Here is a 17,909-nt window from a genome sequence, read left to right as displayed (position 1 = left end):
TGATTATTTTGTTGCTGCAACAGCAATTATTTTAATACTAGGCAGCCTAATGATTGATAGTAGGTTGTTAGTAATAGTGGAATGGATCCAACCAAGGCGTCTCCAGCCCAAGGAGTCTTGTTCCAACTTAAATAGCTCTTCCTCCAATGGAGGAATGACTTAAGTTGGAAGAAGGCTTCAAATTTGAACCCAGAGGAAATGTGGGGTATTAATATTTTGATAAACAAGTTAAAACATTGTCAAACTTTGTTCAATGGAGTGGTAGGATAAAGGTAAGATCCACTCCACCAGTTTATAATAATTTCACATTTCTGTTTTTTGTAGTGCATCCTCCTGTTAACAGACAGTAGATTATTTTTGGTTAAAATGTGGTTTTTAATATCCATTACTCACAAGAGGAAACAAAAAGACTGGTTAGATGCTTTCATCTAGACATATCTGTGTATTTAAATGCTAAAGAGCTAAGAACTTGTGACTTCCTGTGTGAGATTAAAGTAATTGTTTTAAAGGATAATATGTGAATCTTGAATTTTAAACAAAACCATGGTGCAAGGGTTTAGTGTAGTGAAGAAAAAAACTGAAGAAATTAGATAGAGCAGTTAAATTGGGGATGCACGCCTAGAAAACTAATAGCATGCATGTTTGAGCTGTAAAGGGTAAACATGCAAACAAACTGTTCGGCTGCACTCATGTGCAATAAAAAATTCTGTGTAATGTCTAGAATGTGGAGTAATTGAACCAGAATAATCATAGTTCAAACAGCTATAGCTAAGAACTTGTCTTCAGACAAGCCACTATTTCTCAGCATCACCTATGTAACGTCATCCCATCTTTCATCTGTGAAATGATTCAGAAACTCTGCATATAAATGCTTTTACCATGTATCCTGTTGAATCTAAGCATCCTTACAAGTCATGGCATGTATTTATTTTTACAGAACTTTCTATACCTTAGTGAATCTATGTGAAGATTATGGCTTCTATGAATGGATGGATTTTTTTAAATAGCCATTCAGGAGATAATGCTATAATAGTGGTTCCGTCTTCTGGTCATACTATCATGCTGTATTTGGTACGCTGACAGAGACCAACTTCACTTCTTCTGTTCAATTTTGACAACCGAACCATGGATAGTGATGCTTAATCATGGTTCGGTGTAATATCCACTTGATCAGTCAGAGTTTGCAAACATCAAGGAAGATGAAATCCAAAATCATAGTTTGGTTGTTTTCTAAACCGTGGTTTGGGGTATTTATTTAAATATTTATCTTCTGCTTTTCCATATAAAAACTTAATGGCATCTTACAATAAAAATAGGAAACCATAAAAAATGAAAAATGAAACTTAAAAAGAGCCAAATAAAATACAAATGAAAAACATTGTGTACATTTGTCAATTTTAAATGCTTTTATTTATTTTTATTTATTTATAATTAAATTTTTACCCTGCTACTCTGTAACTGGCTTGCCAGTTTCCCTGGTGGGGCTCCAAAGTGGCTTACAACATCATCCTCCCCTCTAGTTTTTCCTTACAACAATAACCCTGAGATACGTTGAATTCCATGGCAGACTGAGGTCTCAAATCTTGGTTTCCCAGATCTTAATCCAACCCGCTGACTATGATACCACATGGACCTAGGGAGCAATTCTAAACAGGTTTACAAAAAAGTAAGTCCCGTTATATTTAATAGGGTTTGCTCCCTGGAAAGTGTCTTTAGGATTGTAATCTTATTAATTTAAAAATGCAGAAGCAGCAATTAGGACTAAATTATTAAGCTTTGAAAAACAAATAGTTTCACCCTAGTGCTAAAGAAATATAGGTATTAGCCCAGTCTGTGTGGTGGAGTGGCTAGAGTGTTGAACTAGGATCTGAAAGTTCTGATGCAAATCTTACATCAGCTGGAGGTTTGCTTGGTGTCCCTGGACCAATGACTCTCAGCTTAACCTGCTTTACAATGTTGTTATGTAGATAAAATGGAGAATCATCTTAAGTTCCTTAGGGAAGGATGGGATCAAATGTTTCTATTCTGCCACCTTTCAAGAATGAAAGAAGTAGAGCTAAATATTATCAGCATATTATCAGTTTGATTGTTTGGAGTAATCTCCAAAAAACAGACTAAAATGGATGAAAACAGACTCCACCAAGCTTCTGAAGTATAATAACCAACCCCTGCTTGACAGATGATGAGGGGATGGGAAGATAAGGCAGCTAGCTTTTAACTAAGATCTTGGTTAATGAGAGTTTCTTTAGGAAATGACCTTTACAATGACTGGAACCACACCACTCGTAATGAATCTTTAACTGTATCTAACTGAATTGGTCTTTTCTCTCCTGTTGGATATAATCAGCCAAGAAGGGCAAAAGTCAAGCAAGTAGTTGGGGGCTTCATGCCTCCAAATATTCTGTCCATATCTTCAGACTGCAAGAACTGAAATTCATCAAAATAAATTGGATCCTCTAATTGTAACTGTTTTCATAATGGTATCTGTCAGATCTAATTTGAGTTATTATCAACAAAATATTTCACAAAAACAATAAGGGTTTTTTAAGTGCCTGCATCTTGAAATGTGGCATGGAATGGGGCCACAATGTTAAGAATGGGACTGTATACCTCCTCAGCAAAATACTCACTGCTCCTGCTGCTTAAAGCCTAGGGAGGGAGAAATAGCTGGTCACAATATGGTGACATATTTCCCCCTCTACCTTAGTTTAAACATATCAATAAAATATTAAATATAATCTTTTCCAACTAGTGTAAGGTGAAGATTGAACCTCCCCTTTCTTGTTCTGTAAAGGCAAGTACACTGCCCCTGAGTACAATTACATATATTGAATTCTAATCCTCAAACTCCACCACCACGATTTTCCAGTAATGTCATCCTTAGATTATCAGAGCTGGATTGCCTTTGTATTTTCAAGGCCTTAGAAAGATGTAACTCTTGCATCTAGTTCACATATTGCCACAGTTTTGCTGCTCAGTATGCTGACAAGGAAAAGGTAGTTGTGATTATGGACATTTAAATGTATGTAGCTGAGGCTGAATTGTTATGAACCCTTAACAAATGACATTACTAAGCAAGTGGTTTCCTTAATTAAAATAGAGAGCTTAGGTCCTGATATTTTGATGAGTTTTATTTATGCATGTAATTTTACATATAATGAGGATATTTGATATGGCTAATCATTAATGTTCTTTTTAACCTTTTAGCTAATTCTGTTGAAGAAAGCAATGAAACATGCTTTGTTTGTACTGGAATCTTGTTTAGCATGCATTATTGAGAATTTTTCCTTTGGCTCTCCAAGGGTTGGATAATGAATGGGACTCATAATTCTTGATTTACAATTTATTGTATTGTATATACGTGTACACATAAACTGTTTTCTTTATTGTGCTGTAGTTCAGTACTATACTTCTTTTGCTAATTTATGAAAGTCATATTAAGTAGTCTACCTTATGAACTCCCTGAAATCCTCAAAGAAATATATATATAATGTTTGCATGTATGCTACCTTATTAAATTTAATTACTTTTGTTTTATCTTGTGAAATTGCTTCTCCTCAGACTTCTGTTTTTTTTTTTTTGCCTTCCAGATACACATTGATTGCAGCAAGATTTTAAGAAAAAATGGCCAGTAGTAATGCTAACTCTAACAATCACCTCCCCTATTTCTTTGGCAACATCACACGTGAAGAAGCTGAAGATCACCTCATGCAAGGAGGGCTGAGCAATGGATTATACCTTCTGAGAAAGAGCCGGCACTTTCTGGGAGGCTATGCCTTGTCCCTGGTTTATGATAGAAAGGTTTATCACTACACCATTGAGGGGGAAATGAATGGGTCTTTTGCCATCGCAGGAGGAAGGTCTCACAGAAGCCCTGCAGAACTCATTAACTATCACTCAGATGAAGCTGATGGTCTTGTTTGCCTTCTCAAGAAGCCCTATAATCGACCACCAGGAGTGGAACCAAAAACAAGTCCATTTGAGGACTTAAAGGACAATCTAATCAAGGAATATGTCAAACAAGTTTGGAACCTACAGGTAATTCTAACTGATTTTTGTTTTGTTTGCTTGTTTTTTTATACACAGTGTACAGAATGATGTAAGGAGAAGGAGAAGGTATAAGGGGCACCAAAAATATGTTCATAGGGCACCAAAAACTCAATAAAATAGTCATTCCAGTTTGCACTTTCTCAATAGAGTACAAGTAAAGCATCTGTACACCACTCGGGGAGCGGTATAAAGAATCGGTTAAGGGGGCGGTGTGTCTGGGATACAGAACCCCAAGGGGCCATTTGGAAGGCGCGCAGTGTGTGCCTTCTGATTGGCCCCTTGGCCCCAGACTGACAACAGAGGAGCCAATCAGAAGGCGTTAAGCAGTTTTTGATTGGCCCTTCCACTGACTGCCTCCACTTCCAAACAGTTGGAAGACGCTTCGCACCTCCCAACCCACCCGCTCCCCCCACTGATGAACAAGCAGCGTGGAGCTGACCCGAGAGGAGGATGGTAAATCAGCAGGGGGAGAGGAAGGGAGGGAGGGCCGGGGAACACTACCCAGGACCCGCGGAGTGGAACTGCCGCCTCAAAGAGGCAGTGGCTACGCTCCACGGGGCCTGCGGAGCGGCCCGAATACATGTGGAGGGGGGGAGGGAGGGGGCTGGGGTATGTTCTCCAGCCCCCGCAGGGCACACCTGCCACCTCCCTGGGGACTGGGGAGCAGGGCAGATCTGTGGGGGGAGGGAAGGAGGGGGCTGTGGGCCAAATCGGCGGGGCAGGAGTGTGGGTGCCAAGGAACGCTCCCCAGCCCCCGCAGGATGGCGGTGGGTGTGCTCCATGGGACCTGGGGAACAGGGCAGATCCACAGGGGGGAGAAAGGAGGGGGCCGGGGAATGTTTACCCGCACTCCCACAAGCACACCTGTGTCCTCCCTGGGCTGCAGGCTGTGCTTGGCACAGGGGGGCCTTCAAAGCCCCCCCCCCCGCACCAAGCACAGCCAGAGGCCCAGGGAGGGGCTTGGAATCTAGTACAAATATAAACACATTAGCAGGCTAACTTCTCAGGCCCTGACCAAGAAAGCACTAGTGACTGTCATTATTCAGCAAGCATTCCTAGATGATGGGTTTGCTCGCAGGCTTATGGCTTCAATTTTATGGATTTGATTGTATTTTTAGCATACTCCTTTTGAAGTGATCTCAGTTACTTTGTTATTCATTATGATTCATGTTATTTTTTAACCATGTTCTTTGTGCAGTATGATTTCAGATATCCTTGAGCCAGTTAATTCTTATATAAATAAATCAAAATATTTTAGATATGGCCAAACCATTCAGCTTTTAGTTAAGCTTCTAGAAATGTTTATTTAAATGCTCTTTAGATTTTATTTTAAAAACAGTGTAACTTACTTATTTTTCCACTTTGTTCACTGTGCAGGGCTATGCCCTGGATCAAGCAATTATTAGTCAGAAACCACAGCTAGAGAAATTGATTGCTACAACAGCACATTTGAGGATGCCCTGGTTCCACGGGATGATAAATAGAATTGATTCAGAACAACGCATTCTTCAAGGAACAAAGACCAATGGGAAATTTTTGTAAGTAAATCACTTTTCTCTATATGCTCTGTAGAATGATAGAAGAACCAAATAGTGCTTTGTGACATTCAGTTAAAAATTCAGACATTTTGTAAGATATTTTTATGTGTATGCATACCTATCTAATCTTATATCTCTTGATTTTGTGATTTGGACAAAGAGATATTCTTGTGGAGTCTTAAATCCTCAGACTTTTGCCTCATAAAAGAAACAGAAAAGACAAAAACAAATTACTATCATCCATATAAATGGCCTCTGAATTAAAACAGTTTTTATAACTTTATGTTCGGTAAGGAAGAAATCTTTCACAGCACCAAAGGGACCTTGATCCATAGATATGGGATATGGTCATTTGTACCACTCTGGGACAGCATCTTCAACAAACATGCCTGTACATAAATTGATGGACAGTTCTTCAGCTATGTGAGAGCTATTTGTATTACACAAATATATATTAAAATATATAAACTGTCATCAGTTTGCAAAAATGTACAGTCCTTGAGTAAAGTTCTGCACATTGGATCTGCTTTGTTTTACTATGTAATAGGAAGAGCCTCTTGTGGCGCAGAGTGGTAAGGCAGCCGTCTGAAAACTTTGCCCATGAGGCTGGGAGTTCAATCCCAGCAGCAGGCTCAAGGTTGACTCAGCCTTCCATCCTTCCGAGGTCGGTGAAATGAGTACCCAGCATGCTGGGGGGTAAACGGTAATGACTGGGGAAGGCACTGGCAAACCACCCCGTATTGAGTCTGCCATGAAAACGCTAGCGGGCGTCACCCCAAGGGTCAGACATGACTCGGTGCTTGCACAGGGGATACCTTTACCTTTACCTTTAGGAAGGCAGCACATAAATATATTATCATGATAATTTACAAGAATTATATCCTGCATTTCTGCCCACACAGAGCTTCCAAGGCAACTAACAATGTAAAGCTAAACATTATTTTTAAAAATCTTAAAATCAGCTAAAACAAAAAGAACATGTATTAAAAGCCTAGCAATTAAAACACACAGCAGGAAGAAGAGGTCATTGAGGAAAAGTCTCCACATGCTAGAAGAAGACAGTGATGGAAAGAGACCAATGTTCTAAAAGTTTGGTGCCACAACAGTGAAGTTGCTTCTATGGATTACCACCCACGTAAACTCAGAAGGTGTGGCCACCAGAAACAGTGCCTCCAAAGATTATTGTAGTGGTTGGGTAGTTCATATGGAAGCAGGTAGTTTTTTGCAGTTTGCTGATCCCAGACTTACAGGTAAGTCCCAGAGCCTTAAAGGTAAGTCCTCAGAGTAGAGCCTTAAAGGTAAGTCCCAGAATCTTCCTGGAAACATAATTAGGAGCTAGTGTTGACAGGATAAGACTCATTCTAGTCACCATCCTTGCTGTGGGAGTCTGAATCATCTGAATTTACAAAAACATTTCAGGGACACTCCTACCTAAGGCATTTTGCAGTAATCTAATGTCGATATTATTAGAGCATGCAGTGTATGGTCTTCTGCTGAATGTCACTGAGAAATAGCTGAGAAAGAATCAGTCATGGTTTGTTTTGTGGGAAGTGCACAATATCAATATCCAGCAGATATACAAAAAGCTGTAAGTGGTGCAAAAATCATAGTGAGGAATGGCAGCTAATGATCGACAGTAAGGATATGGTTTTAGTCTTGCCGCTGGTCTTATATTGGTCTCCTTAAGCGTTTTTGATCCTGTCTTTTCCCCTAACTTGTGACTTGGATTTGCTTTTACAGAATCAGAGAAAAAGACCCCAATGGATCCTTTGCTCTTTGTCTTCTGCATGAAGGAAGGGTATTTCATTACCGTATTGATAAGGACAAGAGAGGAAAACTCTCAATCCCAGAAGGAAAGAAATTTGATACACTGTGCCAGGTTTGTCACACTTCAATCACTTGGTTATTAATTTGCACACTAGTTCAGTCACCTGCAAACAAATCAAATTCACCAAAATGTTCTTTATCATATATCCCTTCTCCTTACATCTCTGAAAAGCTGCTTCTGTAGGCCGGGATTCTTGGGAATGAAATGGACTGCTGTTCTTGTCCCATGCTTCTTTGGTAGAAGAAGGAGATTGAGCAAGAATTTGCCTTTGAATATGTGTAGCATTGCTGCTGATTTCCCCTTCATATTGGCATCCCACACCATTCCTGAAGCTCCTCTGACTTTTCGTGGCTTATAGCAGAAGGTACAAAAAGGGGCAAACATCCCTTTCCCAGACTTGTTCTGTTTCCAGAAGACATGAGATTCCTGCAACTTGTCCCATATTGTTGCAGCTCTGCCTCATTTTCCATGCTGTCACCCTTAGGAGGAAGAACTTTTTATGGGATGCAGTGGTCTCTATAGGAAGGAAAAAGAAAAATCCCTTCCACAGACTGTTTCTAGAAGTTTGGATTCAATCATAATTGAATTATGAAAAAATTTTTGGTAGTTGAGCAAATCACAAGCATTCTAGAATACAATGGCATTTTCTTGTGTGAATTATAAATCTATTATAAATATGCCCCTTGCTGAATGGAGGTAGGCCCCTGAGGCACAGCCTACAAAGGAAAATTATTTAATATTGTAGTCATAATTTTTCGCCCCCATCTTATGCTGGCTCCATCAAGAAGAAATAATCAGTTAGAAATACCCCTTGACACACTGCAGAGTGTTGATGCCAGACTCCGTAGCAACTTCTTTGACATCCACATCATTATGCTGTCAGGACCTCCATGAGTGACACATAGGAATGCAGGCTCCAGCGGCAGGCCAGTGTAGTTGTCAGCCCCCATGTCAGGCAGGTACTGACATGCACAGAACACAGCAAGAATGGGAACAAAAGAATATGTCTCCCTCTCCTGGAAAGAGCACAACGGCATGACCTGGCAAAGGTGCAAGTTCCCACCTACAACTAAGTTCCCTTTTGTCAGGTGCAGACACAAGAGAATATACGTGGCCACACCAGGCACAGCATTTTCATGCTCCTGTAGCACAGTCAGCAGTCAGCACTTATACCTATCTAACAATCGCCAATCATTTCCACTGTTCTGTTTACCAGATAGGATTCTCAGTGTTCTTTGTATTCCTGGGAAAAGATTAAAAGGTCATATTGCCTAAGTAATGTTTGACAGATTACTGCTGAAGTTACTCTGCATATGTTCAGAGGAATTATATATTATACTATGCAATGTAATACTATATAAAATTCACTGTGGTAGTAAAAACCAATTGCAAGTTGGAACTCTAAAAAGAATACATGAAGCTCTGTACATCATTTTCTCTGTGGCTTGTGTTGGTTTGATTGCTTGCCTATAAGAAATATGTGTATGCATATGAGTGGTTTCAATTTCTAGAGTGGCACTGACATAATAATTATTCAGTTCTTAGTTTGAAGCACATGACAGCTTCTTTGAGAATTGCAATTTTCCGGATAATTAAAAAAAAATAGAATGTGAGTTTTTCCTGCATAGAGTTGCAGAGGAAAATAGGTATGATATCATGGATGCTGTATAAGAGTTTCACAATGAATATGTATGGATTTGTTAACAGTAGTTGCTCTATTTGTGTACTTTGTTATTTTAAAAGAACCTCAATGCATGCACAACAAACTAATTGTCATTCTGTAGTATGTATGAGACAACATCTGCCTAATTTCTGCTTTTCTCAATCTGGCCAGTCTATTGCTTTCCCTAGGAAACCCTTCCTCCCTCCACTCATTTATTTTGGCAGAGGCACTTCAAGGATTACATTACATACAAATCTTACCTTAAAACAGAATCCCTGAGACTCAGAGACCTCAGAGTAGCACATGGCATGAAGAAGGGATGTTGTGAATACATTGGCCAGCCTAGCATCCACAGGAACTCTGTGGCACTTGTAGGGAGTGCAAATGAGGAAACAAACTGGTTCAGAGGGAAATTAATCTTTAATTAATTTACAGCCCCAATGCATTTTGCATGTAGCTTCTTCTGGGGAAATAGTTCAGATTCTTTTTAGTTCCATTCCCATGCATATACTAGAACTTTTTCTTCACTTTTATGAAGTGGACATACAACAAGCATTTTGGAAGCTGTGGATCAAGAAGCCCAACTGTGCTGAATTGGATACTTTGCAAGCCACCAGTAAAAATTACACTGCTTGTCTAATCTTTCCTATGTTCTAATCTGATAGCTAGTGGAACATTATTCTTATAAAGCAGACGGGCTACTAAGAATCCTCAAAGATCCAGTATCAAGCCCAAACTCACTATCTTCGAATGGTGAGTATTCTTTGTTAATTGTTGAACATTTATCATCCTGTGTATATTGTCTTAACTCTATGACAATACCAGTGACGCAACAAATCATTCTTTTTTCACTTCAGTTCCTATGCCTTTTAATTCCCATAACTGGAAGTTGATAACCCCCATTGGTTGCATTCTGTGGTATGTCTGAATTATCCCAGAAAGGCTGTTGCTTAAATAAGAAATACAATCCTATATTAAACAAGCATGACAGAGGTATCTTGGAAAAAGTCATGTAAATACCATTATTGCTGTGATACCTTCATGCTCAGAGAGTAAGATAGCAAGGCTGCTTGTCACAGTTTGCATCACTCAGTGCAAAATATAGTTTACTAGAAGCAAAGCCCATTGTATCCAGGAATACAACGGGCGCTAGAGCTTGGCGGTGGGAAGAGGAAGGAGTTGTCCAGTCTGTAAGGGCATGGGGTTGAATGTATGTGTTGTGTGGGAGGTTGTGATGGCATGGTGACAAATGAGTGTGGAGATATGGGTGTCAAGAACCTGTGGTTTGGAATGTTATGGTTACCCTCTGAATTAACAACCTACAAAACATCCTATCATTAATAGCCTTGCTCAGGTCTTGCAAACTGAGGACCATCGTTTTTTTTTAATAGTCAGTGCATCTTATTTTTGGGTCTTTCTGTTTTCTTTCTGCCTTGGGATTTTTCTAGAATTATTGTATTTTTCAGTGACTCTTGTGGTGTCATAATGTAACCAAGATACAATAGCCTCAGTTTAGTCATCTTAGCTTTTAGCAGGAGTTCAGACTTGATTTGATCTAGAATTTATTTGTCTTTTGTGGCAGTCCACGTAATTCCTGGTGGTAAAAGCAATAATTTTTTGCAGTAATTAGTGTATCTCATTATCTTAGGCAATTTAGATTTTGGACCCTGTCCACCACTTCCTGGTCGTGTCAAGGTAAGGAAACGTACTGGCCAAAAGTGACAGTGACTGTTTGAATGAAATCATGAGATTTTGTAATAATCATATAATAGCATTATACATTATGTTGATTATTTGCTCCATCTGTAAAGATTATGGAGCAGCTAATTTGTGTGAAAAGAACTACAGTGATGGTCTGTGCCAAAGTAAGTACTGGTTGTTTCTCATATGCAGGATATAGTATATTCTATCTCCATCCAAATTCCAAGCAAGGAAACCAATAGTTTCTACACTTGGAAGATGTAATTTAAAAAGTGATTCTGCATATATATTTACTTTTCATTCAGGGGTGGCCAAGCTATGGCTCTCCAGATGTTCATGGACTACAGTTTCCACGAGCCCCTGCAAATTGGCCATGCTGGCAGGGTTCATGGTAATTGTAGTCCATGAACATCTGGAAAGTCTCAGTTTGGCCACCTCTGATCTAGGCTATGCTTAAATGGTATAGTGGCCAGGATGCTAATGAAAACCATGTAGAGAGAGTTTCAGATTAGAACATCAGGATGCTAAAGTATTGAAGATTTCCATCTTATTTTAAAGATGAACGTATTAAAGATTAGCTTTTGTTTCCCTGACATTGATATAAACTCTGAAGGAGGCACATGTAGTCTTTATGCTGTGCACTGGTTTAAGACCCTGTCAATTCAACAAACCATAATTGTCGTTTTATTAGTCCCAGGTCACTCATATAATACCAGCATGGGTAGTTGTTTGAAACGGCTTTGAAAAAGTTTCCTATGTGACTCTGGAATTTTTCGCTATGTTATAATAAATGGTCACCAACTACAGTTTGCAGCAGTATGTTGGAAGTAACTGCAATTACATTGCTGTTCATGTCAAACAAGCACTATGCTGTTGGTTTTAAGCAACCACTTACAGCTAATTGCTTGAACTGATTCTGAAAGAGAAAAGGCTTCAGATAAATAGAGATTCAGCTAAGTGCTATATCAAAATTGTGCTATTTCGTGCAAACATATTCAGAAACTATAGAGGTGAGGTTTTTAAATTAACGGTGGTAGCAATTCCTCCATGAAGTTTTTTGTTTTGCTTAGAAACCAATATTCTAGCATTAGACCAGGGCTCCATAGGCCTGGGTTCAAAACTCTGTTCAGCCATGAAACCTGCTAGGTGAGACCAGGGTAGTCATGTCAGCCTCATCTATACCACAGGGTTAGCACGAGCCTAAAGTGCAGGATGGGAGAAGTACACGTGGTGCCTTGATAAAAATATAATGGATAAAATGTTTTTCTAAATGCACACATAAGGACATTTGACTGACTCTTCTGTTGTCCAGTAAACAATATTAGCACAAGCAGAGTAGGAAGTCAAACCTTTTGGAGAAAAATTTGCCACAGCTTAATTTTATTAAAGCTGAACAACAGTAAAGCCATTTATTTATTTATTTAGGATTTCTAGGCCGCCACTCCTAGCCAGCGAGCTCACAGTGGCTAACAACATTCATTTAAAATACAATACAGTGATTCAATAAAACATTGTATTAAAAACACCCTCCCAGCCAACCTCCAAACAGCAAACCCCCTACCAAGGAAAGAAGATACTAAAAATATAGTGGAGAAGATGTGTTTTACCTCAAATAGCTATATAGTTGAATCTACCAGGCTTTCTCACTAAATCTTACCCAGTTCTCCTCACTGCATTGCCCATGCCATATGACTTCTGTTTGTGTAGGACCCATGGCCCTCAGTGTAGCCGTTTTTGTTGGCCATACAGGACTCCTTCCTCCCCTTTTCATCAGTGGAAAGGCAAACTGGATCCAGCCTCCACCCATTCTATATATATTTTGACATCATACTGGCCAATTGAAGATTATTTGTTTCATCTGGCATGCCCCCAATGGTGGTTTTGGGTCAATTTCTAATGTTGTTTAAGTGTTTTTAATTGAATTTCATATTTTAATGTTTCATGTATTAATGTGTTTGTGCTCACTATCTTGTGGGTGCTGATTGTTTGAAAAATCAGGATTAAAATGGTTTAAATAAAAGAATTGTTTCTTAAGTGAACTCCTGCCTGTTCAAGTGATATGAAATCCAGTTTTAAGGAACTTTTTCTCTTCAAGAACTAGTAAGATTGTGTCTGAATAATGAGTCTTAAATTACTGGCCCCAGTGGTCAGTAGTTTTAGGTTTGTGCACATTTGTATTCTAGAGACATGCAGGAAATGGTTTAAGAATGAGACAGTTGTGTGGTTAAAGAGAAAGGTTGGTACATATGAGCTCTGGAAAAAATACAACCAGCACTGTTGAGTTCAACTCTCAGTTAAAATGTTTGGAAACCATCCACTGTTGTAGAATATAGCCATGTTTTTATGAATTACTATTTAACATTTTCCTGATTCCCTTATTGATCCTTTTGATATCCTTTATGGTTTCTAGACTTTGTCAACAGGTGGAGTTTTCTCCAGATTCAAATCATACACTTTCCCAAAGGCAGGAAGCAAGAAGGTGCATAAAATGGTCTTCTGTAGTTTTATAAATGTGTGGAAGGACTTACCCTCACTTACATCTCTTTTTGATAGACTTTGTGCCTTGCTGCTAATCCTCTCTGCACATTTGGCAACTTTCTCCAGCTTTAATTTCTGGCCTTAGTTTATAGAATTAACCCATGGCTAAACACATAGCAAAAAATAAAAATGGTTACACTTCCTAGTATCTGTTCCTGACATTCATTTATTTGTATGAATAATACGTGCCAGAATAACTGCACAGAAGAATAAAAGACACCAATAAATTAATATTAGTGTGAAGGAAGATCCAGTATGCTTGTATCATATGCATCTTTCACTTTAAAATCTTTAAGTTTAGTATATTTTAAATATTATTTATTTGGGTGAATATTCCTTAAAATAGAAAGAAAAATGCAATTATCCCTACTTCCTTTTTAAAAAGCTGTTCTAGCCCTCTCTGCCCTTCAGTTGGGATAGCTGCTGCTTGCTACAGCAGCTGGCCAGATCTGAAAAACAGCACTTTGAGTCCACATGAGTGATTTAGAACAGGGGTCATCAACCCCCGGTCCGCAACCCGTTATCCGGCTGCAAAGGCCACGATACCGGGCTGCCGGCAGCTGCGCCTGCCTCCCACCCCCCACCCCCACACAGCAAGAAGGAAGGGAAGAGGCATCCGGTGTGTGCGGCATCCGGGCCATCGGCTCTCCCCTCACCCCCATAGGCGGTCCCTGACCTCAGAAAGGTTGGGGACCGCTGATTTAGAAGAAGTAAATGCCAAAAACTGATACTCTTCAGTGTGTGTGTGTGTGTGTGGGGGGGGAGAGTTTAATATGTTATTCATAAGTGATTCATGGACTGGAAACTCAAACAATCTATAAGTGGTGCTGTTTCTGATAGCTTTTCCCTCTAGACTTTAAGGTGCCACTGGATATTTGTTTTATTTTGCAATAACAGACTAACACACCTACCCCTTTGCCATTCATATGGGGAGCAATGGTATCTTGTATTTTCTTCTTAGGAAAAATAAGAAGCAAATGTTTACACACATGGGCTTATTCATCTATATTGAACAAGTAACTTCTTGGTTTAGAAATTTAAATTTAAATAAAATATTGATTTGTAATAGGCATGTGCAAAAAAATCATACTGTTTTGGATTTGATGAAAACACTTCAGCCAATTTCCCCTTTATTGTTTCAGCCAAATCTGAAAAATTTCAGGTCTTCAGCTGATCGTGCACCAGCTGCTTCCCTTTAACCAGTGCCAGCATGCCAATCAGCTGCTTTTGACAAGAACCCCATTCGCTCTAGTTAAATGCCTGCTCAGTGGGGAAGACATTTAAATGGATTGAGCAGGACACCTGTCAGCAACAGCTGATAGGTATACATTCTCCCCTCCTCACCTTCTCAAGAAAGTGGGGAAGAGGGAATGTATTATGGTGCTGAATCACATTTCGACCACCCTGATTCAGGCCAGTCAAATGCAGAGAATGGGCAGTTCAACTCAGATGAGCTGAAAAAGTACCAAAACCAGCATTGATTCATGTGCTTTTCAGCATATCCAAGCTGAACTGTCTATGCCTAGTTTGTAATATCAAATTGTAGTTTGCTGCACATTGTCTTTGCAGTATAAAGCGGTCTGATTGGTAAGGAAATATAAATAGATAGATGAATAGCAGGAAGATAAGCTTTGAAACAGAATTTCTGCTCACAGGGATCATTTTTCTCTGTTTTGCAGCAAAAAGTTACAGAAATTAGTATTCTGCCTTTAGAGGCATGGAGGCATGTTAATATGGCTAGAACAGACCTTTGCTAAAAATATTTTCTTTTGCCATGGGACTTTTGGGGCCACGTACTACAAAGCATGCAAGCTGATGCATAATGTATAAAGCTGTCCAGTGATGTTAAACTGAGCAGGGAAGAAGACTCCTGTGGCTTCAAAGCCTTCTGCCAGTCAGCAATTTCCGCTCTCAGTTGGTGTGACTCTAGCAGAGTGCCATAGCAAGAATTGCAATTCAGAATTCTGACCCCCCCCACCCCTTAACCGGAACTCTTAATGCTGACCAATTTCAGCATCACGGAAGTTAGGTTCATTAAAAATTCTGAACTTAGAATTTTACCTGCAGTCCTTACTGTGAGAAGACAAGCAAATACCATTGCATAAGAACTCTCATTCCACTGAAATGCCAAAAGCCTTACTGAAGTCACTTACTTCTTTGTTATGGAAAAATTTAGTTGATAGCATTACAATATGAAGACTGACAGTGTGATCCTAAACAGAGTCATACCTTTTTAGATACATTGCTTTCAATAGGCTTCAAAGGAAGTTTAGGATTACAATGTGAATATATCAATGCTTATCTAATGCTTTATTGGCTGCATAGGCTGACACTGTCTAGAAATGGTTTTCTGCATAACCCCAGAACAAAGTAAAACAATTTCACACACACTTTCACAAACTGAGTCCTTTTGGTGGTTTCAAAGCTTAACTGTGACACTGCCATAAAAATCCTGGTCACCCTAAAACTCTGACATTTATTTTGTAATTTATTATAGATCTTTTATGCTGTTTATGTGTGCCATGTAAATTGAACAACTGCTTTGAAGAAAGTTGGTTATAGGTCAGCCTCTTTTGTGTTTAGAAAGGCTTCCCCCTGTTTTGTGTTAGAACACTTTTTAAAAAGTATAATAAAAGAGTCAACGTGTGGAAGTTAAAAGTAACAGCTTCTAATCTGCAGAACCAGGCTTGGCTTCCCACTCCTCCAAATGAAGTCTGCTAGCTGACCTTGAGCCTTCCACAATTCTCTCAGAACTCTCTCAGCCCCACTTACTTCACAAGATGCCAGTTATGGGCAGAAGAAGGAATGGCAATTGTAAGCCACTTTGAGGTAGAGAAAAGCAGGAAATAAAAACCTACTCTTGAAAATTGTAATGATATTTAAGGTCACCTCCTTATACTGTGAGCCTCTTGTGGTGCAGAGTGGTAAGACAGCAGACATGCAGTCTGAAGCTCTGCCCATGAGGCTGGGAGTTCAATCCCAGCAGCCTGCTCAAGGTTAACTCAGCCTTCCATCCTTACCGTCGGTAAAATGAGTACCCAGCTTGGTGCTGGGGGGTAAACAGTAATGACTGGGGAAGGCCCTGGCAAACCACCCCATATTGAGTCTGCCATGAAAACGCTAGAGGGCGTAACCCCAAGGGTCAGACATGACCCAGTGCTTGCACAGGGGATACCTTTACCTTTTACCTGTGCTGCCCCAAGAAGTAGGAGCATGGTAAGAGGTGTATGTCTCTCCCACCCCACCCCACCCCACCCCACCTTCAACTTGTGTTGCTAACTTGGATCTGGGCGGCAGTAGCATGAGTTGGAAAGGAGACTGCAGCTTGTCTTGGAGTCTGACAGCTCTAAAAGTGTGTGTAGGGAAGGGGAGCTGGCCTCATACTGTGCTGACCATGTTGCTTCCAAGGTGAGCTGCAGAGATTCCCTGAAAAGCGATGACTGATTCAAGCCATATTCTTTGCCTCCTCCTGTTTGCCATCCTTTGCTTATCCCGCCCCCCCCCCAAAAAAAGATCATAGAGTTGGAAGGGGTCATACAGGCCATCTAGTCCAATCACCTACTCAATGCAGGATCAGCTTGTTGGTCACTGTACAAGATAATGATGTGTGCTGGTTTCTTTGGACAGTTCTCTTCCATTATTTCCTTTGCTGTGAACAATTCATAGAATTCAGCGAGTTCTTGTTTCCTTCTTGCTAATCCTAATGAATTCTTACAAGTCTTACTATTAAAATTATTTCTCAGGACATTTAGTCTGGCTCAAGGCTGCAATCTTTAGGGTGTTTTTCTGGGAATAAGACCCAATTAATTATAAGGAACTTCTGGTTAGATTCAGGGGAGTAGTCATGTTGGCAGCCCATGAAGCAACAGAACAAAGTTTGAGTCCAGTGGCACCTTTAAGACTTTATTTTGGGGGTAGTAAGCTGATTGTAAGACTTTATTCTGGGTATCTAAAGAAGTGTGCATGCACATGAAAGCTTATACCCAGAAAAAGCTTTAATGGTCTTAAAGATCCCACTGTACTCAAATTTTGATCGGCTACTTCTGGATAGACATACTTAAGATTGTGCCATCTACAGGACTAAATATTCCCTCGGTGTCTCTTGATGAGAAGATCGTGGCTGTGGACAAAATGCAAGTGCCTATACTTTCTCTCACCAAACTTCAGTGTCTTGGTTTGAGTAGGAGAAAATATACAGTATTTGCTGGCGTATAAGACTACTTTTTAAGAAGAGCCTCTTGTGGCGCAGAGTGGTAAGGCAGCCGTCTGAAAGCTTTGCCCATGAGGCTGGGAGTTCGATCCCAGCAGCCGGCTCAAGGTTGACTCAGCCTTCCATCCTTCCGAGGTCGGTAAAATGAGTACCCAGCTTGCTGGGGGGTAAACGGTCATGACTGGGGAAGGCACTGGCAAACCACCCCGTATTGAGTCTGCCATGAAAACGCTGGAGGGCGTCACCCCAAGGGTCAGACGTGACTCGGTGCTTGCACAGAGGATACCTTTACCTTTTAAAGACTACTTTTCCCCCCTGAAAAACATGCCTCCAAGTGGGGGGGGGGTCGTCTTATACGCCGGGTGCACTTCAGTTGGGATA

The 17,909-nt window shown here is 40.1% G+C and overlaps 1 protein-coding gene across 3 annotated transcripts in view; it reads left to right on the top strand.

Annotated features, from left to right (window-relative positions):
• SYK (spleen associated tyrosine kinase) overlaps positions 1 to 17,909 on the top strand; it is a 53,287-nt gene that overhangs the window by 16,909 nt on the left and 18,469 nt on the right. For 2 of the 3 annotated variants that reach the window (XM_077344490.1, XM_077344491.1), the window contains exons 2-7: positions 3,591 to 4,038; positions 5,428 to 5,588; positions 7,329 to 7,467; positions 9,745 to 9,832; positions 10,728 to 10,774; positions 13,191 to 13,259. In XM_077344490.1, coding sequence (XP_077200605.1) covers positions 3,625 to 4,038; positions 5,428 to 5,588; positions 7,329 to 7,467; positions 9,745 to 9,832; positions 10,728 to 10,774; positions 13,191 to 13,259 — 918 coding nt within the window. In that variant the 5' untranslated portion in view covers positions 3,591 to 3,624. The remainder of the gene's footprint in view (positions 1 to 3,590; positions 4,039 to 5,427; positions 5,589 to 7,328; positions 7,468 to 9,744; positions 9,833 to 10,727; positions 10,775 to 13,190; positions 13,260 to 17,909) is intronic. The other variant, XM_077344492.1, reaches the window with a different exon arrangement.

This window comes from Paroedura picta, chromosome 7 (assembly GCF_049243985.1).
Source record: "Paroedura picta isolate Pp20150507F chromosome 7, Ppicta_v3.0, whole genome shotgun sequence".
Taxonomy (NCBI): domain Eukaryota; kingdom Metazoa; phylum Chordata; class Lepidosauria; order Squamata; family Gekkonidae; genus Paroedura; species Paroedura picta.
This window is presented reverse-complemented; position numbering and strand designations above follow the sequence as displayed.